Source organism: Epinephelus lanceolatus, chromosome 19 (genome assembly GCF_041903045.1).
Source record: "Epinephelus lanceolatus isolate andai-2023 chromosome 19, ASM4190304v1, whole genome shotgun sequence".
Lineage (NCBI taxonomy): Eukaryota > Metazoa > Chordata > Actinopteri > Perciformes > Serranidae > Epinephelus > Epinephelus lanceolatus.
In genome coordinates, this window is record NC_135752.1 from 37814322 (window position 1) to 37841402 (window position 27081).

The window sequence follows — 27081 nt, forward strand, 5'->3', positions numbered from 1 at the left end:
GGGAGACAATAGTCCGGGAACTCCTTACCCTCCAAGCCGCCATATAACAGGAACGGTAAATGATTGTTATTGCTATGTTATACCATTGTTATTCTTTATCAAACACTGCTGAAGCTAATGTTATACTTCACACTAGAGGCTGACACTGTTGTGTTACTTGTCACACCTCTTTTGCCTCCAGAACGCCCGTATGCTGTGTAACATTATACATTTGGGCGCCATTTTGTTGGCACTGTTTAGTATGTATAAAAAATCCAAGGCAGCCAATGAAAGGTCTTTGTCGCAGCAGTATTTCGGGATCTCCGTGTAAAAAGGGCTATGGATATGCTCTGAATGAAACATTAAATGACTCATTCACACAAACTACAAAAACACACATTTTTTAATTCCCTCAGGTTATACATAGACAGCCAGCCAGTTTTTAAAGTTTACATCCAAAGTTTCTAGACACTCTTGCACTCTGACTAATTGGACTCCAGGGGGTACCTCTGCTGTTGCCAGAGTTCATGGAAGGATTGTGGTTTTTTTGCTAATTTGAAGAAATTCAAATTAGCAAAAAAACCCACAATCCTTCCATGAACATTTTTCTTCATTATAATGAACAAATAGTCCCCACAGAAATTGTTGATAATGTGTTCTGTGGGTTATTTGGGGTAATTGGGATAGTTGATAAATGCATTTTTTATGACTGTGAGAACCACAAACAAACATCCAGTCACCTCCACTGTCCTGGTGAGAGGGTTACGGGTGGATATTTTAAAAACTGAGCAAATTGAACCAATGTGCTTGGCTGAACAAACCACGAAAGATATGAGCTCATTATTTGGTTAAACTGGTCCTTTAATGAAAACTACCCAGGCTACACTGAGAAGACAAATGTCTGCCTCTTATCAAACTTCACTCTACCTCAGGACTGTGTTGCACCAACTATTCCTATCGAAGTTCTTACTAACTAGTAGCTTGTTGCAAACTATTAGTTTACTAAATAAGCTTGTTCTTCTACAAGAATAGTATCACATTTTGGCAAATACTCTTGCACGCTTTCTTGACAACAGTTAGATAAGAAGATCAGTACCATTATTATGTCTGTATGTTGAACATGATGCTACAACCAGCAGCCAGTTAGCTTAAGCCTAGTTCACATTACACGATTTTCACAGCGATTTTGACGTCGCAGAGGATCTTGAAAGCCACCTTGGGTCAGAGGTGAGTCGGCAGATAGTCTGTCACGACGAGTCCTCATGTGTGAACAAGCCTACGAGCAAGTCGCCCCCTCGTCTGAGACTGGGACTGGATATCTGGCATGCTAGAAAACTGGAGTCTGGCACAACCAACAAAGAGCATCAGCCAATGAGAGGCGGGATACGTCCCACGTCAGCACGCAGGAGGACGGAAGAAATATGCGGAGGACAAGCCACAGGGTCGCCAGGTCCGCTTATTAGCCGCGACTTTGGGCTTGTTTTTTTGTAAAGTCGCTTACAAATATTGGTGCTCGCAGGTTGCGGACATCGGGAGGGAGCTCAGAGTACAGCCGCTGCTCTTTCGCGTCGAAAGGGGTCAGTTGAGGTGGCTCGTGCATCTGATCAGGATCCTCCTGGGCGCCTCCCGCTGGAGGTGTTCTGGGCACGTTCCACTGGTAGGAGGCCCCGGGGCAGACCCAGAACAAGCTGGAGGGATTACATATCTCGTCTGGCCTGGGAACACCTTGGGGTCCTCCAGGAGGAGCTGGAAAGTGTTGCCGGGGAGAGGGATGTCTGGGGTGCTTTGCTTGGCCTGCTGCCCCCGCGACCCGGCCCCGGATAAGTGGATGAAAATGGATGGATGGATGGATGGATGGGTTGCGGTTTTTGGGCTTATTTCTAAAGTGGAGTTGCTTATTTGGGCTTGCTCTCTAAACGTCGCCTTCCTCTATATACAGTACAGGCCAAAAGTTTGGACACACCTTCTCATTCAATGCGTTTTCTTTATTTTCATGACTATTTACATTGTAGATTCTCACTGAAGGCATCAAAACTATGAATGAACACATGTGGAGTTATGTACTTAACAAAAAAAGGTGAAATAACTGAAAACATGTTTTATATTCTAGTTTCTTCAAAATAGCCACCCTTTGCTCTGATTACTGCTTTGCACACTCTTGGCATTCTCTCCATGAGCTTCAAGAGGTAGTCACCTGAAATGGTTTTCCAACAGTCTTGAAGGAGTTCCCAGAGGTGTTTAGCACTTGTTGGCCCCTTTGCCTTCACTCTGCGGTCCAGCTCACCCCAAACCATCTCGATTGGGTTCAGGTCCGGTGACTGTGGAGGCCAGGTCATCTGCCGCAGCACTCCATCACTCTCCTTCTTGGTCAAATAGCCCTTACACAGCCTGGAGGTGTGTTTGGGGTCATTGTCCTGTTGAAAAATAAATGATCGTCCAACTAAACGCAAACCGGATGGGATGGCATGTCGCTGCAGGATGCTGTGGTAGCCATGCTGGTTCAGTGTGCCTTCAATTTTGAATAAATCCCCAACAGTGTCACCAGCAAAACACCCCCACACCATCACACCTCCTCCTCCATGCTTCACAGTGGGAACCAGGCATGTGGAATCCATCCGTTCACCTTTTCTGCGTCTCACAAAGACACAGCGGTTGGAACCAAAGATCTCAAATTTGGACTCATCAGACCAAAGCACAGATTTCCACTGGTCTAATGTCCATTCCTTGTGTTTCTTGGCCCAAACAAATCTCTTCTGCTTGTTGCCTCTCCTTAGCAGTGGTTTCCTAGCAGCTATTTGACCATGAAGGCCTGATTGGCGCAGTCTCCTCTTAACAGTTGTTCTAGAGATGGGTCTGCTGCTAGAACTCTGTGTGGCATTCATCTGGTCTCTGATCTGAGCTGCTGTTAACTTGCGATTTCTGAGGCTGGTGACTGGGATGAACTTATCCTCAGAAGCAGAGGTGACTCTTGGTCTTCCTTTCCTGGGTCGGTCCTCATGTGTGCCAGTTTCGTTGTAGCGCTTGATGGTTTTTGCGACTCCACTTGGGGACACATTTAAAGTTTTTGCAATTTTACGGACTGACTGACCTTCATTTCTTAAAGTAATGATGGCCACTCGTTTTTCTTTAGTTAGCTGATTGGTTCTTGCCATAATATGAATTTTAACAGTTGTCCAATAGGGCTGTCGGCTGTGTATTAACCTGACTTCTGCACAACACAACTGATGGTCCCAACCCCATTGATAAAGCAAGAAATTCCACTAATTAACCCTGATAAGGCACACCTGTGAAGTGGAAACCATTTCAGGTGACTACCTCTTGAAGCTCATGGAGAGAATGCCAAGAGTGTGCAAAGCAGTAATCAGAGCAAAGGGTGGCTATTTTGAAGAAACTAGAATATAAAACATGTTTTCAGTTATTTCACCTTTTTTTTTAAGTACATAACTCCACATGTGTTCATTCATAGTTTTGATGCCTTCAGTGAGAATCTACAATGTAAATAGTCATGAAAATAAAGAAAACGCATTGAATGAGAAGGTGTGTCCAAACTTTTGGCCTGTACTGTATATCCATCACTTCTTTTGGGCTTGTTTCCATAGCCCTGGTTGCTTGTTTCTCTCCCAAGATCTGGCAACACTGACAAGCCAGCAAGCAACAACAACAACAATGGCGGCGTCCACAGGATCACGGGGAGCGCGTTGTGTTTGGACCCAGGCCCTGGAGGCAGATCTGATTCAACACTGAGAAGAATATCCATGCCTTTACGATGTGTCGTCTCCAAGTTAAAAAAACGGAGTTTGGTGACGTCACCACGTTACTATTGTGGTGTGCACACACAGGTTGTAACGCAGTTGGCGAGACTCCTGATGACAAAAACACACGTCGGCAGGTATGAACACTCAAAAGATTACGATTACGATTACGATTAGTCTCCGCGATGCATTTTGCGGGGTGAAAATCGTGTAATGTGAGCTAGCCTTTAGCTTAGCATAAAGATTGGGAACAGGGGGAATTGCTAGCCTGTCTCTGCACAAAGGCAACAAAATACCCCTACCAGGATGTCTAAAGCTCCTTTAGTAACCCAGCATATGTAAGAACTAACTCGTTTGTTCTTATAGGAGTACTTCATCCATAAAATGATTATTTGTTCATCAAATACTCACCCTATGTAACGTTGAATTAGTGAAGAACATTTTTGTTTATCTCGCATGCCTCCACGGTGAATGGAGATTCCAAAAACGGGGAAAGTTTCAGCCACAGGAGATCACATTTAACAGCAAAACTATATCAAAAGATCTATTTACAAACTCAAACAACTCCTTGTGTATAATCCAAGTCTCATGCATCCAGTCATATGCTCAGTACATCCCAAACACTTGCTATTTAAAACTAAATAAAAAGCGAAACTTGTCTGTGCTCTCTGCAAAGCCAGACTCCACTGACAAAAACAATAATTTAACCTCTCTTAATACAGGAGCTGCTGGTCTACTGCTGCCTTGATCAGTTAGTTTGTTTGTGTCACTGTTTGACTTTGCTGAATCTGAACTAACCCTTTAAAACACCAAAGTCACACAATAAGACAAACAAACTCACTGTTGGAGGCAGCAGTAGACCAGCAGCTCCTGTGTTTAGAGAGGTAAAATTACTGTTTTTGTCAATGGAGTCTGGCTTTGAAGCAGTAATGGGTAAGTTTCACTTTTCGTTCAGTGAAAATGCATGTGTTTGGGAAGTGTGCATTTGACTGGATAAATGAGATTTTAATTATACTGCATGAGGTGTGTGAGAGTTTATAAATAGATGTTTTGGTATAGTTTTGCTGTTGTTAAACGTGGACCCCTATGACTTTAATTCATCAAGCGTTTTCTCGGTTTTTGAATTCTTCGTTCTCTGTGGAGGCATGTGAGATAAACAAACGTTTCTTCATAAATTCAACATAACACAGGATGAATAATTGATATACAAATGGTCATTTGGAGGAAGAAGTGTTCCTTTAATCTATTTTCTAATTTAGATACACACATATACTTGAACCTAATCGAACTGTGTCTCATCGATGCACAACTTAAAAGTTCATTTTTAATTTTAAAGATCTTGTTTTCAAGGCATCTAGAACACGCTGTTCATCCCTGGGTGGCAAATATGAAAATGTATTTTAAGTAGAACACAAATGTTCCAGATTCTTCCTTCCTCTCTTCGTCCCCTGTTCTCAGTTAATGAATGGAATAATCCCATTTCTTGGCTCTTGTTCCTCGGAGGACCCTCTCATCCTGACAGTCTCTGAGGACTCCCTGTTCACTGAGGGCAAGCCTCACTATTTATTGGTTTGGAGGGAGACAAAATAGTCAAAGTTTAAACATAGGGGCTTATTATTTGACATCGTCGCAAAGGCTTCCTGTCCGCTGGATTCAGCCAAATTCATTATGCTGAGCGGAAATATCCTCTAATAAGCGAGAACATCAGCGATCCCTGAACTCTGACACCAGCTGATATTAACCGTGCTGATTGTATCCAACCGGCAGCATGATTAAATCAGACTAACCTAACAATTATCGTAAGTCACAGATTATATGTGGTCTCTGAGAGTTTAATAAACCCCAAACAGCCTGCCTTTTAACATTTATAACAAACTGGCATGCAGAGTTGGGAGAATAAACTATGACTGAACTGTGAGTGCATTCATAAACCATTCCTAAAAATCCCAAACAAAGCACCACATATTGCTCCAGCAAGACGGTGAATCTAGGCCAACACCACAGCCAAAGTTGTTTACTTGGCTCGGAGATGCATGTGCGATATCCAAAACTCTGATTGAGGGAGAGAAAGGGAGGATAATTGGAGTTTACAGACAGAAAACCTTTTGTAAGAAGCATAAAAGCTAAAGGCAATAAAACCAAATGAGAAGAAAAAACTCAAGAACAAACGGGGGTATAATATAGGCTGAGCTGAAGTTGATTCTGCTTGGAAAAGAAGCAAAACAACTTTGTCTCTTTTTTTGTCGGAGCACAGTTTTGGTCATCCTCAGAGACTCGAGCCAGAGCCGGACAGGAACCCGACGGAGCAGCACAGAAGCGGCTCTTTGTGTCCTAGTTGGAAGCTGGCACATAATACTGTCATCTCTGTCACAAGTGCTGTTCACTAACCCTCCTCTAACAGCTTTCAGCCGGAAACATCATCTGACAACCACGGCGGCTATTATCGGCTTTCTTGGAGGGCCTCGCTAGCTAAACATGAATACACAAACAGACACACACACACAGGCACACCGCAGACTTGCAGTGCATCCAACCGATACAACCACAAGGTTGTATATTAGGATTTGCAGTGCTCAGGTCTCAGTGATGAGCAATTAAAGCTGAACTGTACGGAGAAAATCATTGTGAGAAGCACTTAAAAATTAAGATATTTGCAATCCTCTCCGGTAAGCTTAAATAAATTGGCTCTATTATCCAGAGTGCAATAAAATATAACACTTTGAATGTGTTCTTTATGTTTCTGTTGCACAAACCTGACATTTTCCTAAAAACTCAAACCAGATCAGTCCTAACGTGCAAATTATTAAGGACAGCAGGGGCAATGAGCATAGAGGTCTACACTGAAAGACCCTGACTCAAACTCCCTTAATTAGCCTGTTAAACTGAAGTGTCCCTCAGAAAGACTCAGATAGGAATCAGCTAAAAGGTGAAGCTGACCTCTCACCTCCTGTGTGAGGCAGATAACAGTCCCTGTCTGAATCTGTTTCCACTTCTCCACTGCAATCAGGGAACTTGGGCTGCCCCCTGAAGATTTGAATCATCAGTCAGAGACCCCTAAGTCGTCTGAGATTCTTTTTGTCAGTGTGCAATGTACTTCTGGGGGCGTTTTTGTCCCAGGATTTAGCTGCAGAGTGAGCACTCCTCACTTTCCCCGGTACAGGCAGCTGCAAACTCAGACCCAGGATGAGTCTGATACCCCTTTTCCACCCACATTTGCGTTTGTATGCGGGTCATTTAAACGTAGGAAATCCCACTTAAAATAGGTAATGAACTCCTTTTCCGTTGCCAGCAGACCAGAGCTCTGTACACAACTCTGCAGCAAACAAATATGTCAGGTGTGTCACATTGGATGTCACAGGCGGCCGGAAAGCAGGTTAGTAAACAGCTGAAAGCTGCATGGAGGCCTGTGAAAGTGTTATGGTAGGTCTCTTTAATTCAGTGCAGACTAATTTGGATCAATATCTGAGCGCTGGTTGCACGGAGATGGACGGTATTTTGTGGTCGTGCATTTCGCAGGTTAAAGGGCTGAAATTAGCACGTCAACCCAGATGTTGTTTCCATCAAAGCAAATCGGAGCAGGAGCTGATAAATACCTGTGACTACTGCAGAGTTATGTGACCTGCTTGTGAATGCCAAATGCAAGCTTTCCCATTACATTAAAAAGCCAAATGTTAGCCGGCGTTAGCGTGTTTTTGTGCAATGGCAAAAAGGCTTGAGTGAGATGGAGACAGCAGTCTGGAGGAAGAGTCTTCGTCCATTTAGGCTTGGAGACAACATTATCTTCTGCCATCTGCTTAGAAGTGGTGAATTTACAGGTCACAGCAACTTAATGTGATACAGACTGTGGGTTTTGTTTGATATCTAGTGTCAGCAAAAACTGTTGTTGCACATTTATGATTCTGTTGTTAGCGTAGTTAGCATGCATTAGCTCAAAGGGCTAACTTGGCTTGTTTACTATATACCTCAAAAAACTAATAATAATCAAATATTCACAGTGAACAGCCGAATCTGATGCGACTAACATAATTCTAAGTCACATACAGCTCTACGGGAAACCAAGGCTGTTGCAGTAGATAAAGCCTGTTCAAGCAGAACTAACTCAAACAAGATCCTCTTCTTCTTTTGTTTAAAATGGTCTGCTATTTTAGGAGCAGTTAAACCTGCATTAACTTTTCTTTTTTTTTTGCCATTTGGAGGCAGAGCAACACGCAACAATACAAACACAACACTGACATTCTATCATCTTAAAAATTGATATGAAAAACTTGCTGATGAAAGTTTAATGTTCTGTCTTTTTGCTCTGTTTTTGGTCTCAACCACCTCCTGAGGGAAGTATCTGTTTCGTTAGCTGCTTAATGCTCCGCTGTGGTTACCAGGTGGTCTATAACTGCGTCTGTTGTTTGGTGCTGGGCAGGAGGCCGATTTATCAGTGTTGTCACATTAAACCGCTGACTGCTGCCGCTGGAATTAAGGTTGCTGTGTGCATTGAGAGTCAAACACAACAGTAAAGTTGAAAAACCAAAAAGAATGAGCTAAAAACGAAAACGTCTGCAGATGTGACCAGAACAGAAAAAGAGTCAGGGGATGATTCTCTGTGGGGTTGTCACTAGCAGCGACCTCTTTCACATTATACAGTCATTTCATCCATTGTTAATATGAAATTATTGATTAGAGCAGCCTCACAGCACCATGACTCACTCGGAGCTGTATCTGGCATTTCTGTTTCGATTGCACTATTTATCGGCATGCTCTGCAGACTCATCTTTGCAGGATTAACAGTCATCCTATCTTGCAAGTTTCTGCCTGTTTGTAACATCAAATATAAACAATGAGAGGACCTTGATGTTCCTGCAAATGTTGCAAAGACGAGGAATCCTTGACCTCATTCTGTGATGGTCTAAGAAGAATGGCAGCATGTTTCTCGTCTGCGAGAACAATCCTGACCACTTTCTGATTGTTATTCCTACACAATGAGGCAGTTTCCCAACAGTGGCACAGCCCACCCAGAGCTTAGTCTGTCTGTCTGTCTGTCTGTGGAGAAATGTCAGGCCTCAATCCACAGCTACCAAACAGTCCCAGAGTGTAACCTATCAGATATTCAGTTTGAGACAACACACACTCTGTTTAAAGGGGAACTCCACCAGTTTTACACATCAAAGTCTGTTTATAGGTCTTTGGAAGTATCACTGCATATCTGAAAAGTTGTATAAAACCTTGTGTGTCTCCAGATGGAGCTGCACAAAGTCTGATAAACCGCCTCAAGTGATGTCACTCGAGTCGGTTAAAGACTACAAGTTTAAAAATTAAAAAAAAAAAACTGGAGGTGTGGCGTTAGAAGGAAGTAAGCTAACAAAACCTCATCTCTGCTTGAGGCTACATTAGCCGCTACTAGCATAACACACCCAAATCTGTGAGCAAATCATCTGCAGCTGAGTTGCATTGTGGATAATGTAGGCGCCAGGTTTTGTCGAGGAAGACATGGAATGAAAAGACAATATTTTGGGTACTACTGTGTTTATTTTGACCCTTTTTTTTTTTTTAAATGGACTGCAGCCATGTAGCTCTGTCTTCATCTCTCTGAATGATTATGCAATATGCATTTTCTGCCATGTTAGAGCCTGTTCACATCTGGTATTAATGTGCGCTTTGGTGATCCCATAGATTTATAATAATACCAAGATACCGGATGCCAAGATGGCGCCTATTCATTCCCATGAAAGTGCTCGCCTGACACATGCGCTAAAAAAAAGGTATAGCTTCCAGGTTTCCCTTCATGATATGCGGCCCACTGAATATGTACAGTAGGGATTCTCCTGCTGGCTCCATCCACAAGTTCCTGCTCGTCTTGTAGACTTCACGTTGTGATGACGTCACAGATTTTAAACCCTTATCTCAGCTTGAGTAAAGTTTTACAAATATAAAACCACAATGGATCAAAATTCATGACAGAAAGAGTCATAAATGACCTTGTTTGCAGGTATTGGTGTCCTATCAACAGGTTTACAGACGTCTCTTCTAAAAATGGTGGCCTATCGTTGGCCGCAGGGAATTTCTTCTCTGCAATACCACAAGTGGACACTGGGATAAACTGGCTGCAAGGCTGAGCAGCCTGTGTCTATCATGCGTCTCCACCTGACCATGGGTGTTTGGATTTTGTTACTGCCTATGCCACTTACGCTAGAAGCTCTACGGACCCCATGCACACCCTAGCATGCTCACTAGTCACGTTAGCGGTTGTGTCGGTACAGCAGAATCAAACATGTCTCCTTCCTCAGGGCAAAAGATGGATGATCAGGCAACACTTTGTTCAACTCGTGGTAAAATGGGCAAGTTATAGAGCATTTCACCAAAACAACCACCACGTCCTGTACTGATAACACAGTCATTGTCGGGGACGTGTCAGGACGCATAAGCCTTTGCAACACAAAAGAAACGTGGTCAAATGTGTCCCCGATCAGCTCAGCAAGTGGTTTGAATGATTGGATCACAGTGTGTCTCGGTGTTCATTTTACACTTATATTATGCGCTGTCCACTTGTGATCAGATCACCTAGGACACATGTTAATACCGGCTACTAACAGGCTCTTAGTACAAGATTGTCTCTGAAATGGTGCTGAAACGTGTGTGTGTGTGTATGGAGCTTGTTTTCCTTTTAAAACTCTGTCTTACACGTATTAGTGTAGATGTGGCCTGAGTCGGCTCAATGACCCCGTGTAATGTTTTTTACCATGCCAGGCTGGCATTACTCAGCCAGCATTGCCTCAACTCTGCCAAATGTCACTGCTTTACTCCTCAGTTTATTTGTGCACTTTCTCTTCTTTGACCTATCCACAAAGCAGTAGAGCAGCGGTTGGAGGCAGCTGGCCTACACATCACCACCGAGGACCACAGGAGCTCTAACATCGCCCGCCTTGTGGTGCGAGGATGCAAGGGTGGAAGGCACCCGGTTATCATACACAGCCACAAGGAGGTCTGGCAGGAGTCGTGGTGATGAAATGGATGTGAATAAGTGGGGAAGGACTTGTATACAAGTCAGCCTAGCGGGTCACCACAAGGGCCAGCGGGTTGTAAAGAGAGGCGGCTGCAAGCGAGCTGGAAAACAGGCACGCACCTTTTTTTCTACTGCACACACACACATACACACACTCTGCCACAGGGAGCAACCATCATCCACTTACTCGAGAAAGCTGGTGATGTAGTCTTTGCTGCAGGCGGACCAGGAGAAAGGGTTGGTGTTGGCTGTTATATGAGCAGCCATCAGCTTGGCTGTCTCGTGGCCTTTGGTGCCGCAGGAATTCCCGATCCCATCGTGGTTCATCCCAAAACTGAAACACACAAAATAAAACTGGAATTAAGTTCAGCTGGGTACGATGATCATCAGTAACCACTGCTCTAAAAGTGACCCCTCTCAGTCCAGATGGGATGAGAGTGGACGGTCCAGGTTTCTGGCTGGAGGATGTCTCCCTCAGCGGCCCTGGCTGTAAAGATCCAGCTCCGCGGGTCTGAAACAGCTGTGAGGAGGGGAGCCAGAAGTCAAGGGTCAAACCCTGTCTGGAGCTCGACAGGAACGAAAAAAAGTTCTAATCACCACTCTGATGCTTGGCTGTCAATCACCGGCTGCAGGTCTGAGCAGGCCGGGAGGGAGAGTCACCACCGACTGCAGCTTTAGATCAATCGCTGCAGCGGAGAACACAGAGAGACCCAAAACCCAAACAGCTCCCGACCTTGTGGTCTGTTAGGAAAGCTGCTCAAGAATTTATTTTGCACTGAGGGCTGAAAATAAATCATTTTAACAATTCATTAAAAAAAAAAACCTTATCTGTCTGGATATCATTTGAGGGGAAAATCTCACGTTACAGCAGGATGTCAAAGCTTACTTTTCCTTACAGTCCGGGAGCACAAATCAGGTCTAATGTATATAACAACCCCGACCACATCGCACAGCCTGAACCTGTTTTTCTAAGGCTGGCGTTTATGACATTTTACCCTACTCTGGAAATAAATCAGCCTGCTTGAAACCCCGCTGCAGTGTGTTTTTTTTATACATCCTCTAGAAGCAGAGACTATTTTTACAACTGCCCCACAACAGAAGCAGACACGAGACATAATAAAGGAAATCGCCATCTTGCTGAACTCTCTGGAGAGGGATACGTAGACTAATACATCATCATTATTTTGCTTTATATTCAGGAAGAAAGAGCCAGAGGTATGTGGACACTGACATTTGCATGAGGAAATATGTGGAGATACAGTTCAAGACGTCTGCAGGGGTAAAAAAAAGAGGCTACATGCAGGTCTGGCAAATTCAAGTAGTAAGTGACGTTTGTTTAAGAGCAGTTATTAGAGCACAGAGTTGTGAGCGTGATAAAAGGTTTTAAAATGATCTGAAGCAAACAAAGGAATCTTATTTGCGAGTGTAAAAATGATATCCAAACTGACTGATTAGGGCATTATAATTCTCAAGTCTAAGAGGTGTTTTTCCTGTGTGCGGGAAGGCAGGTTGTCTGCAGATGACTTGTTTGACAGCTCTGAACCCTCGTAAATTTCAGTTGCACAAAAACAAGAAAATAGCTGAATGTGACCAACACACGTGCAACTTTAAGTCGCCCTGCGTTCAGAAATGTGTTTTGCTTGCTGTTACTTCACCTGAATGTTTGAACTTCACCGTGCGGAGTGATGTATGTGCAGAGTTTGACACTGGGAAGAAGAATTTATCTGCTGACGGAGGAAAGTTTCTCTGCGCTCACCTTAAATCTGAGTTTAACACGTGTACATATGAGCATGATTTATGACATCGCAACGAGTTGGGATGTCAGTGTCGGTGCAAATGGAATTTTTTATGGAAGAAACACACGGGACACAGCTTATTGTTCAAATCAGAGTCTTTTTACAAGTCTTAAAACATGTCTGTGGGGGGCCTTCACTAACTTTGCCCCACTGCTGCCACTTGCATCAGAGTGTAATGTCAAATTTTAGAATTTACAGTAGGATCTTGAAGGAATACTTCACTTGCTCACCCTGTGTTATGTTGAATTTATAAAGAAAACGCTTTTCTTGCATGCCTCCGTGGTGAATGAATAAACCAAATACAGAAAAGAATTCTTCATGTATTGAAGTCATCAGCAAAACTATATCAAAATATCCATTTACTAACTCTTCCACAACTCATGCAGTATAATCATGTCTCATTTATCCAGTCGTATGCTCAGTACTTCCCAAACAGACAGCCATTTCTGACAAGGAGCTGAACAGGAAGTGGAACTTAATCACGCTCTCTTTAAAGCCAGACTCCATTGACAAAAACAGTAATTTTAGATCGTTGAATACGTGAGCTGCTGGTCTACTGCTGCCTTGATCAGTTAGTTTGTTTGTGTTATTGTTTGACTTTGCTGAAACTGAACTAACCTTTTAAAAGACCAAAGTCACACAATAAGACAAACACAGTAACTGATTGAGGCGGTGATAAACCAGCAGCTTCTTTTTTTAGTGAGGTAAAATTACTGTTTTTGTCAATTGAGTCTGGCTTTGAAGAGAGCATAGACACATTTCACTTTTAGTTTAGTTCTGCATTGGAAAGAGCTGTCTGTTTGGGAAGTACTGAGCACACGACTGGATTATACTGCATGAGTTGTGTGAGAGTTTGTTAACGGATGTTTTGGTATAGTTTTACTGTTGTTTACTGAGTTTACTGAAAGTTTTCTCCTTTTTTGGATTCTTCGTTCACCATGGAGTGGTGCGAGAAATCCAAAGTTTATTTATTACGTAAGTAAACTTTACACAGGGGGAGTAACTGATATACAAATGGTCTCTTGTGGGGTGAGGTATTCCTTTATAAGTCTTTAAACTCACTTGTGGCCGATCTCGTGCGCAATGGTGAAAGCAGACCCGAGGCCGATGTCTTCATTGATGCTGCAGCTCCTCTCCGGCTCGCACATTCCAGCCACTGAGGCCAAGCCTAGACACACACACACGAGACAAACACACAAACACAGGGTCAAGACGAAGCATTCTTAGGAGTCATGGTCATAAAATCGGGATTCCACACGTGATCTCCTGTTCACCAGGGGGAGTTGGGTTTAGCATCACCGGCTAGACGTCCTTTTTTAATATCTTGCAAACTACAGCGACTGCTGGAAAATGTCTAGACAATGGTTAGATTTATACGTTTCAATTCATGTAACAAGGGATCGCCTACAACACGAGCCAAGGAGGGGAATATGAGATCCCCTTCACTATCAACGTACCCCAACAGAAACCTGTCAGAGAATATAGATGTTTTCCTCATTTTAAAGGTAGGAGAACGAGGGAGAGAGAAAGGGAGAGGAGGAGAGGGTGTTAAAAGTTGAAACCGCTCCACAATCCAGGTGTCACCGGTCCTTTTTTCCTAAAGCCTGACAGGTCAGATAGGGAGACAGGAGGCAATTCTTCACAGATTACATCTACAGGTGACTGGAGAGTGGATCATATGACAGCGCAAAGCAGGTGTGTGTGCGTCTGTTGGGGGATGTGCATTACTGTGCGTGAAGGAATGACGATTTTATTTGTGTTGTTTAAAATGTTTTCAGGTTGAGGTAAAAGGACACACTATAAAAATCTTCAAAGAACTTATGTATATAACCATGCAGGCAGTTTTGATTTCATATGATCAGGTTTTGAGATGTTCAACAGCAACACTTCTTCCCGAACAGTCTCCCTCATATTCTGAATAATCTCCAGACTTTACTGGTCAAGTTTACATCCAAATTTTAACAGAATCTATGGAAAATCTGCACAATAAAATACAAATGATTGCGTGTTTTCATCCACTACTGTTAGGTGAGTATTAGGGGTGGACGCTTTGGTGCTAATCTTCCCGATCTGTGCAGAAGAAGAGGACAGGAGATGACATCAAGAGAGCTCCAGTCAGACTTTCAACAACAAAGATGATGCAGAAAACAAGACTGAATGTGGCATTTTGAGGAAGGTTACGGTCTCCTCATCGCTCTGCACAGATCTGATGTTTCTTCTTCTTCTTTTATCGATACACCAACATTTTTTTCCAAATTTCTAGCATCTCCACTCAGGTATATTTTACCCAATCTCCAGAATAAATGTTGGCATTGTAGGCTTGCAGACCACAGATATGAAACATTTGTTGAGGCACAAAAACCACTTGGTTATGGTTAAGAAAAAGATTGTGTTTTGGCTTAAAATGCCTGTTTTTGTTGGCACAATCACGACTGGAAATGTCACCAATGTCTCACTAATAAAAACTGTCTTGGTGGCACAGTCAGGTTCTGGAAATATCAGCAATGTCTCACTAAAAAAACAACTGGTTTTGGTGACACAATCTGGGCTGTAAATGTCACCAGTGTCTCACAAAAAACACCAACTGGTTTTGGTGGAACATCTGGGACTGGAAATTTCGCCAACGTCTCACCAAAGAACAGATGGTCTTGATGGCGCAATTGCCACCGGAAATACCACCTCTGCCTTGCTAAAAAACAACCAGTTTTGGGGCCACAGTCGGGGCTGGAAATGCCACAAACATCTCACTATAAACAACTGGTTTTGGTGACACACTCACGGCTGAAATGTCACGTATGCTGTTTTGTTTGTTGGTGTCGTACAGTGCTCTGCAAGGGTCTCGTCAGCTCGTGTACATGTAATCGGAACTAGGTCATTTTAGAAATGTTGATATGGTACAAATGAAATGTACAAATGTGTTGATCCATGGTTTGCAGAAACGTACGATGCCAACACTTTCTTGTGGTGCCTGGGCTGATGTTTTATAAACAGGTGGATGGAGCAGATATCTCTTTACCTCTAAAATCAAAACTGTCTGAATTGCTCGATACAACAAGGTGTAAGTGAGAAAATGTGTAATTTGGGTGGACTGACCCATTAAATTGATGTAAAAAAATTCAGTCTCTCAATTTTGTTTTGCAGAGTGATAACGACAGACACATCTGCATTTGCACTCGCGAGTAACCGGCGTAGCTCGTGTTTTGATGGTCAGCGCTGCTTCAGATTTTCCTGCATAGTTTGCACGAACTCTCGGCCTCCCTGCTAAAAGTGGCGTGGCTTTTGTATCCTCTTTACTAAGAGGCTAAACAAGAATAGACTCGCAAATCAGGAGGCCACTGAAACCATTACTGCGGGGAAAGAGGGAGCCTGAAGGTGAAGAAAGAAGGAGGAGAGGGAGGGAAAGGAAGGCTACTCTACGATTAGTTTAAGAATGTGTGTGTGAGAGAGAGTAAAGTGAGTGTGTGTGTGGGTCAGCTCAAACACACACACACACACACACACACACACACACACACACACACACACACACTGCAAGTTGTTTTCTTAACACTGGGGTGGACTGTGTATTATCTCCAGCCCCGTGATTACACGGCGACCCTAAAGGCCAGCGATCTGACCTGGGAGCATGATCCCCAGGAGGAGAAGGAGGAGAGGAGGGGAGGTGGAGAGGAGAAGAGGAGGAGGGGGGGCTGGGGGTTGAGACAACGAGGAAGCCAAGCAGATGCCAGGGCAATTAAAGCAACCGGGGAATGTGACGAATGCGGTCAATCTGTCAAACCACCCCTGAAGTCACAATATTACCTCCAAGATATACTGTGGTGCCTGCGGGGCCTTTACAAAGATAAGATGGAGAGAGAGAGGGGCTGGGTGGGAAGGAGGCTCGAGGTGGGACGAGGGGTTGAAGAGGAGAGACAGAGAGAGGTGGAGGAGCTGCTTGCTGTCCTTTCTCCACCCCCAATACCATCACAACCAGCATATCACCCACTCTATCCCCCTCCTGCATACTAACACTCCCTATAATTGTCCTTTTCCCCTTCCATTTTCCTTTCAACTCCTCCTCTTCTTCTCCATCTCCTCCTTCTGTCACTACTCTCCTCTTTATCCCTCCTCCCCCCAACTCCAGTCTGCGTCCTCGGCTTCCCAAAACACATACCTTTTCCTTTCTCTCTCAACCCCCAGTGGAAGTGTAAACACCTTGGACAAACTGAGTCTAGAGGGACAGAGCGGCTTTATAAACCGGAGGCCGTGCAAGGAGGTGACCACGGCTGTCCAGGTTCAGGGCTCGTGGCCTATATCGACAGAGGGGGAGTCGCTGAGGAGCTATAATAACGCAAGTGAAAACATCCTTCTCATTATGTCTCACAGGAGCCGTCTGGTGTTCTTCTGAGAGAGACTGCTAAATAAGGTTTGTCTGAGGACACGTTGAAGGCCCGACGCGAAAATGAAAACCTCTCCAGAGGGACAAAGAGAAGAATGAACTCCGAAACCAGAGCGTCTCATAGTCAACATCAGCAATTTGGCAGGAAAACACATGTTAACATACATAAATCTGCTTTAGTCCACTCACCTAAGGTACCGCAGGGTTTGTTCTTGTAGGTGCAGATGTCATACCTAAAGACGGGGCAGAAAAAAAACAGAAAGAACACAAACAATTAAATTAACTTTTTTGGTACATGTACTGTATTTTCTTCCACTGGCTCTTTGCCATCCCATTCTTTCCGTGTTTAATCACAGTCTGGCCAGATATAATCTCAACCTTTAGCATAACAATAGCATATAATGAAGCCGTGACAGGTTCGGTTCTAGAAAACACCTGGTTCGCTCCTCCATCTATAGCATGAGCCTTCCAGGAAAATGTCACTTAGCCAACACGCAGACGTGCACGAGAATAAAGCGAAAGGCTCACGCTGTGTCCCTACTGTTAACCCCCGTAACTCACACACAGGTAATCCAATAGAGCGGAGGCCAACACTCTGAGCCACATCATACATTTCAAATGAATGATCCAATCATTCCTAAAGCTTTTAATCTATTAAAACCAAGGGCACAGCAAATTTAATTTCATTCCCCTCCTCCCCCCCATCGCCTCCCTCGCCCTCCCCATAAACTCCTTCTCCCCCCGTTCTCCCTCTCGCTCTCTCTTCCTGCCTCCCAGAGGAGCAGCTCCAAACCAATGAGGTACAATCCTGACCTCGTTTCAGGACGTCTATTTGTTTTGATATATTTCCCTAACTTCCCTCAGTGTCTTTTTTTGAACGTGACAGGCCACATTCCAAACACGGCGGCCTCGAATCGCTTTCCGACGCAGAGACTGACAAAGACACGACAGTGCTGCGGAGGTCACTTAATGATTAATCATTTTAATGAAAAGGTTTGGAGGGTCCTGATGGTGCACCTCTGCAGGAGAGCTACACTGATCAATGATGACGGAGAGTATGTGGGGACGATGTGTGCTGCCTGTGAGCCTGTTTATAACAACAGACCGTGAAGGCTGAAGTCTCTGTGATAATATAATTAAACGTGTCAAATAGTCGTAGTATTCACTTGAGTGTTGAAATGAGTTCGGACCTCGGACACATAATAAGAACACATAATAGTGGGCAGATTTCACAGATGTAACATTTCAATACACTAAACAGTCTCGCTTTAGTGAACAAATCTGGCTGCTCCTCAATTAAAAGAGGTCATACAACTGCGCTCAGACGATGGGAGGACGTCTAGGACGACCGACGGAGGTGACTGCGCAGTACAGCACAGATCTACTGGGAGATCACTCTCTGTTAGAGCTGCAAACTATTGGAACTAACTACCAAATGAGATAAGTAGAGATGTACCGATACCACTTTTTCCTTCCCGATACCGATTCCTATCCCTGAACCTTAGGTATCTGCCGATACCGAGTACCGATCCGATACCAGCGTTTAAATAAAAATGGATGGGATATGAATTGTTGTATGTCTCAACTCCTAAAACTCTATGTAGAATATTAAGAACTAAATACATAACAGTAGAATGAATGCCATAAAACTTTTTTTATTATTATTATCCAGTGTTGACACAGATCAAGACACAGGTTAAAGTGCAGCCACACAATTTGGTAAAAAAGACATTTTAAAGGCTACAGTAGAATGCTTTTTAAACTCCGCTCCGTTTCCGTTTCGTTTGCCTGCAGCGTGCGTATGCGTAATGACATGAGGCATTATGTGGTATCGGATTGGTCATAGGCTGTACTCGCCGATACCCGATACTACATTTTAGGCAGTATCGGAGGCATTTCCGATACTGGTATTGGTATCAGTACAACTCTAGTGATAAGACAGAGCAACAACTTTGTTGGTTTTAAATGTAAGATGAAATATGAACCCAATCATGTACCTATCACACATTTACTCAAAAACTTGATTGATAACATTATGAAATCTTGTAGTTTTATTGTTTTTGCTGATGTTATTGTGTCATGAATATGTTCTACTTTGTGTTTTGTTTTATTTCATAGTGTCTTTTCGCAGAGAAGGGACTGCAGATGAAAAGTAGCTTATGGCTAACTCTGGTGCAGCTAAGTAGCCGTGCACTGTCTCTGTTAAAGGAAAAAAAAAGTAGTTGCCAGTATTGATAGACAGTATAAACAACTATAAAGCAAATAAAATAATCATAACATTATATTTTAATGCCTTGGATCTAGGGCTGCAGCTAAGGAGTATTCTTATTATCGATAAATCAGACATTTATTTCCTTTAGAAGATAAACCAGGCATCCTAAAAAACAATGTGTAGACTCCCTCTCAATCATCCCTTACAATCCACTAGAAGTGTGGCTTTGTATTTTTTGCGTGTGTGTGTGTTGAGGTCGTTTTTGGGCGTGCACCCCCAGATCGCTCAGGTGAGGTCGGGGCTTTATAAAAATGGTAGCGACCAGGTGCCAGACTGTAAGCAGAAAGCATCCAAGAGACACAGTGCCAAAAAAATTCAAACATAGCAAGTCAAAAGTAGAAAGGTGAATCTGGGGTTGACTTTTACTTTCACTTTTCACTTTATAAACAGTAACTGACAAGCCTGCAGAGTATACTTTTAATTGTAAGATCCATAAAATGTCAGAAAAGTTGTGAGAAAAGTGTCATCTTTAAATGAGTTTTGATTTTGTTTTTTAGTTTTCTTTGTCCGACCAACACTCCAAAACTCAAAGATATTCAGTTTACAGGGGTATGACACACAGAAAAGCTGCAAACCTTTGCATTACAGAAGCTGGAACTAGAAAATGTTTTGTATTTTTGCTTTAAACATTCTCTATTAAAGGACTTAAGCTCTACTTAGATCACTAATCAAAAGACAAAATACTGCGGTAGTAGTAAACATTAGATAAGTGTCCTCTGAGCTGCAAGCTGCATTGACCACCTCAAAAATCATCCTGAGCATTTTTAGGTGCATTCCACCATCGCAAGGAATGTCTGACTGCTCCTCCAGACATGGTGGTTAATGAGGGCTTCCTGGTGTCGACCATCAGCTATTTATACTATCTCCAATGTTAGCATCTCTGAGCTCAGCTGGTGCCTCCTCCCCACAGCTTATTATCTCATTATCTCTCCCCCAGCTTCTGCCGTGTTTTGACTCAGTGCACTATATTTACTCCATATTCACCAGTGTTTCATCATGTGGAAGTAGGAGGGCTTGTAATTTATGAGCACACGCTCCTATCAGCAGTGTTGATGTGCATCATCTATGGGTAATAATAACTTCTACAACATTAATAACTGCCACCTGCATGCACTGAGGGAAACAGGGTGGTGCAGGAATGAGTCCTTAAACCCGGATATGAGTTAGTGTGTTTGCACTCCTGGTTCCCTCGTCTTGAAGTCATTGTTTTTTTAATGGGTTTTTGGTTAGATGCCTGAAATAAGGTCTGGGGTTAACACAAGTATATGAGACTTTTATGTTTTGTTACTCACATGTGAATTTTGAAGCCTTTACATGTCTTAAAAAGGTGGTTGCTAACAACCGGCTAAATGAGACTCCAACGTCAAAGTCATGCAGCGTGGTGCTGTTCGTTCATCATATAATGTGAGCTTTTTACCTCTGATGACTGCATTTACGCTTCAAAAATCATAAAAGTGGTGTCCATATGTTGCTGAATAAAATGTTTCTCTTTTTTGGATGCGTATTTTTAATCTGTCAACCGATAAATAGCGCTACGCACATAATCCTTGCACACTTAGTCCGATACGTTTCTTTGTTCTATTCATTTTTCCGTAACCGCTTATCCTGTTAGGGGTCGTGGGGGGCTGGAGCCTGTCCCAGCTGACACTGGGTGAGAGGCAGGGTTCACCCTGGACAGGTCACCAGACTATCACAGGGCTGACACATAGAGACAGACAACCATTCACACTCACATTCACACCTACGGACAATTTAGAGTCACCAATTAACCTGCATGTCTTTGGACTGTGGGAGGAAGCTGGAGCACCTGGAGGAAACCCACGCTGACACAGGGAGAACATGTCAGAGCACCTGGAGGAAACCCACGCTGACACAGGGAGAACATGCAGACTCCACACAGAGGAACTCCCCCACCCTGGGTTTAAACCAGGAAGCCTCTTGCTTTGAGGCGACAATGCAAACCACTGCACCACTGTGCCCCCGTTGTCATGGTGACGCATCCCATGAGACAAAAAGACATTTCCTCCCTTGCTTCTCTCCACTGGAGTTATTTATCTGTCATCACTCTTTTTTCCCTTATCTGGCATTTAGCAACGCAGCTACACGAATGGGCTGAGCTGTCCGCCATATCTGTCTCATCACTATCTCCCTCTTCACATCCTGCTCGTCATCATCGTCCACCTGTATATTACTGACCTATCTGACCTGTTAAAAGTGAGCTATCTGAGTCATGAAAGGATTACTGTGCGACCAGTTCCTCTGTCTTGTCACAAAGGTGTCCTGCCGTCACACTTTCTTCTGACAGATGCGAAAAACAGAGAAAGACAAAAGTTTTGGAGTCAGTGGGCAAACGTGGCCGATACAATAGAGTGTGCCAGTAAACTCCGTTAGCGCTTTTAGCACTTCCGGTTCTCTCGTCTAAAAGTCAGTACGTTTTTTGAATGGGATTTTGGTAAAATGCCTCAAATAAGGTCTGTGGTTAACAAAAGCTTAAGTGAGTTTCAGGTTTTGTTCTATGACATAAAACACGTCAGTAAATACCCTACTTGTGAATTTTGAAGCTTTTACGTGTCGTAAAAAAGGCGGTTGCTAACAAGTTGCTCAATACGACTACAAACCCTGTCGGGGACATTAAACGTCATCACCCCCGAACAGGAGTCCGTTAAAGCCTAACGTTAGCTTTTAAATTCTGGCGATCACATTTAAGCTTCAAATGCGGTATGAAAGGTGTTCATATGTGAAGATTATCCCACTGAACAAAACCTGTAAGTATCATAAACTTGTGTTAGCCACAGAGCTTATTTTCTGACATAATCCAAAACGCAATGCAAAAATCACATTCACTTTCTCTTCCGGGAACCAGCGCGATGCTAAACTTCCGGGTTTTGACGTCAGCCCTGGCACACTCTATGAGAGGTAGGACGTGCGACTGTTGAGATATAAGCTTTTGAAAAAAACGTAATTAGAAAAACTACACAGGAGGCAGTCGCGTATGTGACGTCATAGCTTTGGCTCGCTTCCTGCAGCTTGGAGTGACTGCAGCCTGGCACAAAACACACAGACATCTTCAATCATAAATCGATTAATCATAAAACAGTGGAATTTCAGCGGGGAGGCCAAGCTGCAGGAAGCGAGCGAAAGCTATGACGTCACATACGCGACCTCCTCCTGTGTACTCTTGAGTCTTTCTAATTCAAAAGCTTATATCTCAACAGTTTTACCACAAAGTATGACTTTCTTGACCTTAAAATTTATGTTTTACATTCATTAACAACATATTTGGATTTCATGTTGCAACTCAAACGGGAACAAAAGATGATATTGCTCTCCCCATCCACTGCCATTCATATTTTTTCCGATCTAAGGTCCCATGAGCTCTACTGGAAGGGGCGTGACTTCGGCACTCTATAGGGATGACCCCCACCAGTAGTACATTGCATTTTCCTGTACTATGCAGTGTGAACGCACTTAGCGCATTTGCATACTCAAAATATTAAGTATTTAGAATAGAAGTATGCAATTTGAGACACACTGTAAGTGTCAGTCTTGACATGTCTACATCTGCAGGTCTTAACAGCTGCTGCTATGACTTTCCTTCCTCACAGAGTGGTGCAGAAATGAGTCCTAAAACCCAGAAATGAGTTAGCATTTTTGTGCTTGCCCTTCCCTGGTCTTGAAGTCAGTGGGTTTTTTGAATGGGTTTTTGGTTAGGTGCCTAAAATAAGGTCAGTGGTTAGCACAAGCTAAAGAGACTTTCGTGTTTTCTACGTCATACAGTGAAAAACCCAGTCATGAATTTTGAAGATTTTGGTTGCCTTAAAAAAAGACTGTTGCTATTAAGTGGCTAAATGAGACTACAGAATGACATCACATCGAACACGACAAAAAAACGTCATCACTGCAGCTATAGGTGGCGCAGTTTAGCATGTTTACCATGCAGCTCCTCCTTTTGGACAATCTACAGGATGCTAAACACGAAAGAGTAAGTTTGTGAGGAACAGACCAGTTTCATGATGTGTTTGGTACGTAAAAACAGCGAGAACCACATTTATTGTTTATCACAAGGCACGATTCCTTAAGATTTGGGACAAATCATATCCTAACCAAAAAATAAACCCTAAAATTATAACTTATAACACCCACTAATTCCGTTTTTGGGGCGAAACATTATTTTTAAAGGATTAATACTAAATTCATCAAATATTTTGATCTACTTTCATTTTTTTACCTTCTAAACTTGCCCTGTGCCAGAAAACAACTTTGCCCCAGACAAGAATTCACAGCTTCAGACAATTAAAATTGTATTTTAATCCTTCAAAATCTAAAACTAATAGAACGTACTGATAACATTGGTGTTAAAATGTACTGCTACACTCATCTTTGTTTTAAAAATATATAGTTTTGGCCCAGATTTTTGTCAACTCCATCAGATTTCTACAAAATCCGAATTTAATCAGACATAAAAGGGGTTAGCTGTATCACAAGAACTCCACAAAGGCTGGAAAGCTGCTCACGTTCTGGCAAGCTTTATATTTTCTGATAAATTCATTAAAATATATTGCTATTGGGCGTGTTTCAACCGTGATGGGTCAACTCCATAGCCCTTTAAAATCAAAACTAAATAAGAATTATGGTTTTAAAATGACTATTTTGATTAACCTTAAAAGAACTCTGAGCAACTATGAAAAAAAGGCTATGACTGCTGTGAAATTAATAAATACGTAACTTTCTGTCAAGTCCGTCAGATGTTACCTCTGACATCTATTCTGTATGCTATTAAAGAAGAGATTAAATCAGCAGGAGGTTGGCCCATTACAAGGATTAATAGTCAAGACTTTGATCTTTTAAAATAAATTTCCCCAGCCTAATTTAAGAGTAAAAATCAAAATCCATAAAGAAGAAAGGTTTTGTCCCATTTCTCAAGAATGAGTGAGGGATAAACCCCACGACCTTTTGTATCTAGACTCTACTTAGCAGCCTTTAGTTGCTGGTGCTTAGTGAAGCTAAAACCACCAATAAAACCAGGAGCCAAAAGAGCTGGAGAACATCAACTGACAGACAACAAGCAAAGAGCACACTAATGATAGAAAGGCTGTTTCATACAGAGCCCAGAGCGTCAAAAAGTTTGGCTTTAGCCCATGTCAATCACAGGACGCCATCCTCTCTCAGACAAAACCAGTCGGGGGCGGGGGGATATATATACTTTAGTTGCTAGGTTATGTGGCCAAAACAGTTCTGGCAACAATGAAGCCTATTCCAGGTAATGACAGAGTTTTGCTGTTTTATGGTAACACCCTCGACATAAATTGCAGTGTGACAGGTACAGTACGTCTGAAACAGCACATTCTATTTCCAGTGCCGAGGTCTTTATTCCCATCAGCTTTAACACTTGCAGGTAAAGTCTGAGCACAAGCATTTGACATTCGGAGGTTTCAGTTCTGAAGCTGTTGGCCACCTCTGTTCACAAACACACACACACACACACACACACACAACTACAGTCTGGCTGCACAGAAAATAACCTGCAACCTATTTGCTCAAAATGAGAAAATAAGCGCTACTTAAACTGAAAATAACGACTGGAGCGCTTTGAAGTACGTGAATCCATGCTGGGTCATTATGGTGGCGTGTGAGCAAAGCTGTGGTCCACGCCTGTAGATGTGAGCTGACACTTACCGGGTGATTAGGACGGCGTTGTCATGGTGAGCCATCCCGTTTTCAGGAATGCTGTTGCCGTCGCTGTGATGAGACAGGATGGACTTCTGCCACTTGCAGAAACTGTCCAGAGACTTGTCGGCGTGGTGGTTGATCTCCAGGTTAGGCTGCAAGACACAACAGAACACACACCCAGTGCAGTGCGGCATGAAACAGTGTTATAAAACTAAACACCTTGTTACAGTTACAGTTTTGATTGGTGTTGTTGCGTATTTCGTCATATTGTGACGTGCTCAGTTGCATCATATCTTGCCTTATCATGACATATTGCGTCATGTTTAAGTGGAAACCTCTGGGGCTGAAAAATGAAGCCAATGCAGAGGTGTCAAAAACTGCAGTTCCTCTAATGGCCACTTGAGGCTGGCTCCAAAAGTGAGTCAATGGTAGCCTGGTACAAGAAACGGTTTTGGTCTCTAAAGCTAATTTCTACATTCATGACAACCGTACGAGGTGAATTATTATATTACTTACCTGTTTAAATATTATCAAGGCTTAAAGGTATCCATAATTAAGGGCGTGGCTGCTGTGAGTGACAGGCGTGTGCCGTCCATTGACAAGCCACTACTACTGCGAACACTGGTTAGGTAACATAGCCATGGCCTAACTCCAGATTCACAGAGTATAGGCGTAGCTGTAGCTGTCTCTAATTCAGTGTGTTTTCAGGTCATGAAAGACAATTGTTACGTTCTGGTTGTCTAAAAAAAGTCTTGCTCAGCGTTTGGTTGAGCTATAGACCCTATACAGAGTCGGACGTTCAGTATTTCCAGTGGGTGCATTTTGTTTTAATGGTTTTATTGGCATTAGCACTGTGCTAACCAAGCTTTAAGTTAGCATGAGGGTTAGCTTCACCCTCTCGCCCAAATACTGTCACTTCAAGATGCAAGATGGCGACAGCCAAAGTCCCAAACTCAAGGCTTTAAACTGGGAGTTCACAAACAAAAGACAGACATCACGGTAGCTACATCCATTATTTTATAGTCTGTGGTTGTGCACTGTTGTATTATATCATGTTGTATTCATTGACTGTATAAAAATAATGGACCTAGGTTTGTGGACACCTTGAGTTCGGCATTTTGGCGGTGGCCATGTTGGATTTTTGAAGCCAGAAGTGGCCGGAGCTGTGGAGGAGAGGAGGGTGAATCTGATTGAGAAGCTAAGAACAGTCCGTCACTTAAGTGGCCACGCCCTTAATTATGCAAACTTTAACCCTTAGAAAAAATGTAAACGGGTGAGTCATATAAAGATTCACCCCCCGCACAGTTGTCATGAACGTTGAAATTAGCTACAGAGACCAAAACCTTTTTTGTACCAGGCTGTAAACATGTTTATTTCTGCTGTAAAGTTGGCCATTTGTCGCTGGGGACTGACTCACTCTTGGAGCCAGCCTCAAGTGGCCACGAGAGGAATTGCAGTTATTGGCACCTCCATCTTGGCTTCATTTTCCAGCTCCGGAGGTTGTAGCTTGGTTGTTTCATATCGGATTGTGTACTGTCGCATCATGTTGTGTCATATCGGATTGAGTTGTGTCTTAATGCATCATGTTGTTTTGAACTATGTTCATCACATTGTATGACATGCAGAAAAGACACTTTCAATTGAAAATATGTGTGGACTAATTAAAAAAACATGGAATATTTATTAAGAAGCACATTTCTAAGCTAAAGTTACCAAAGCAAGTGACACCAGTGCGTCACATGGGTAGACACACATTATAACGTCCCCACAACCTCCCTGGTTCGATTACAGCCCATTGTCTCTATGATCTCTCATCTCCCTTTTGATCTCAACTGTGTACTGTCCAATTCAGGCAAAGAAAATGTCACACTGAACTCATCAAAAGTGCTAACCCACGAGCCACCATAACGCCATGACGAACCATCATCTGGATGAATCATTTCTGTACGTACTGTACCGAGTTCAGACTGAGGTTAGAGGACCATTAGTTTGTATTTGATTTGACGAGATGCAGTTGCAGTCGAGGTAAAGCCATTTACAGCAGGTGGAGTCAGATGAGTCAAAGACGGAGCACAACAAGGACTTGCATTATAAGAAAAAGCAGCCGACGTGGAAAGAAGACAAGCAGGAGAAGAAGAAGGAGCTGAGGAAGTTGTAGCAGAGTCTGCAAAATGCATCTGCTTCAATGAACGTAATGGGTCCAACTATAGGAAACCATTGCATCGCCAGCCGATGATGCAGTG

The 27081-nt window shown here is 43.0% G+C and overlaps 1 protein-coding gene across 2 annotated transcripts in view; it reads right to left on the minus strand.

Moving 5' to 3' along the window:
* adamts6 (ADAM metallopeptidase with thrombospondin type 1 motif, 6) overlaps positions 1 to 27081 on the minus strand; it is a 108785-nt gene that overhangs the window by 69150 nt on the left and 12554 nt on the right. For both annotated transcript variants that reach the window (XM_078162076.1, XM_033646222.2), the window contains exons 7-10: positions 24845 to 24990; positions 17086 to 17129; positions 13581 to 13686; positions 10910 to 11056 (exon numbers count right to left, since the gene is read on the minus strand). In XM_078162076.1, the coding sequence (XP_078018202.1) occupies positions 10910 to 11056; positions 13581 to 13686; positions 17086 to 17129; positions 24845 to 24990 (443 nt within the window). The remainder of the gene's footprint in view (positions 1 to 10909; positions 11057 to 13580; positions 13687 to 17085; positions 17130 to 24844; positions 24991 to 27081) is intronic.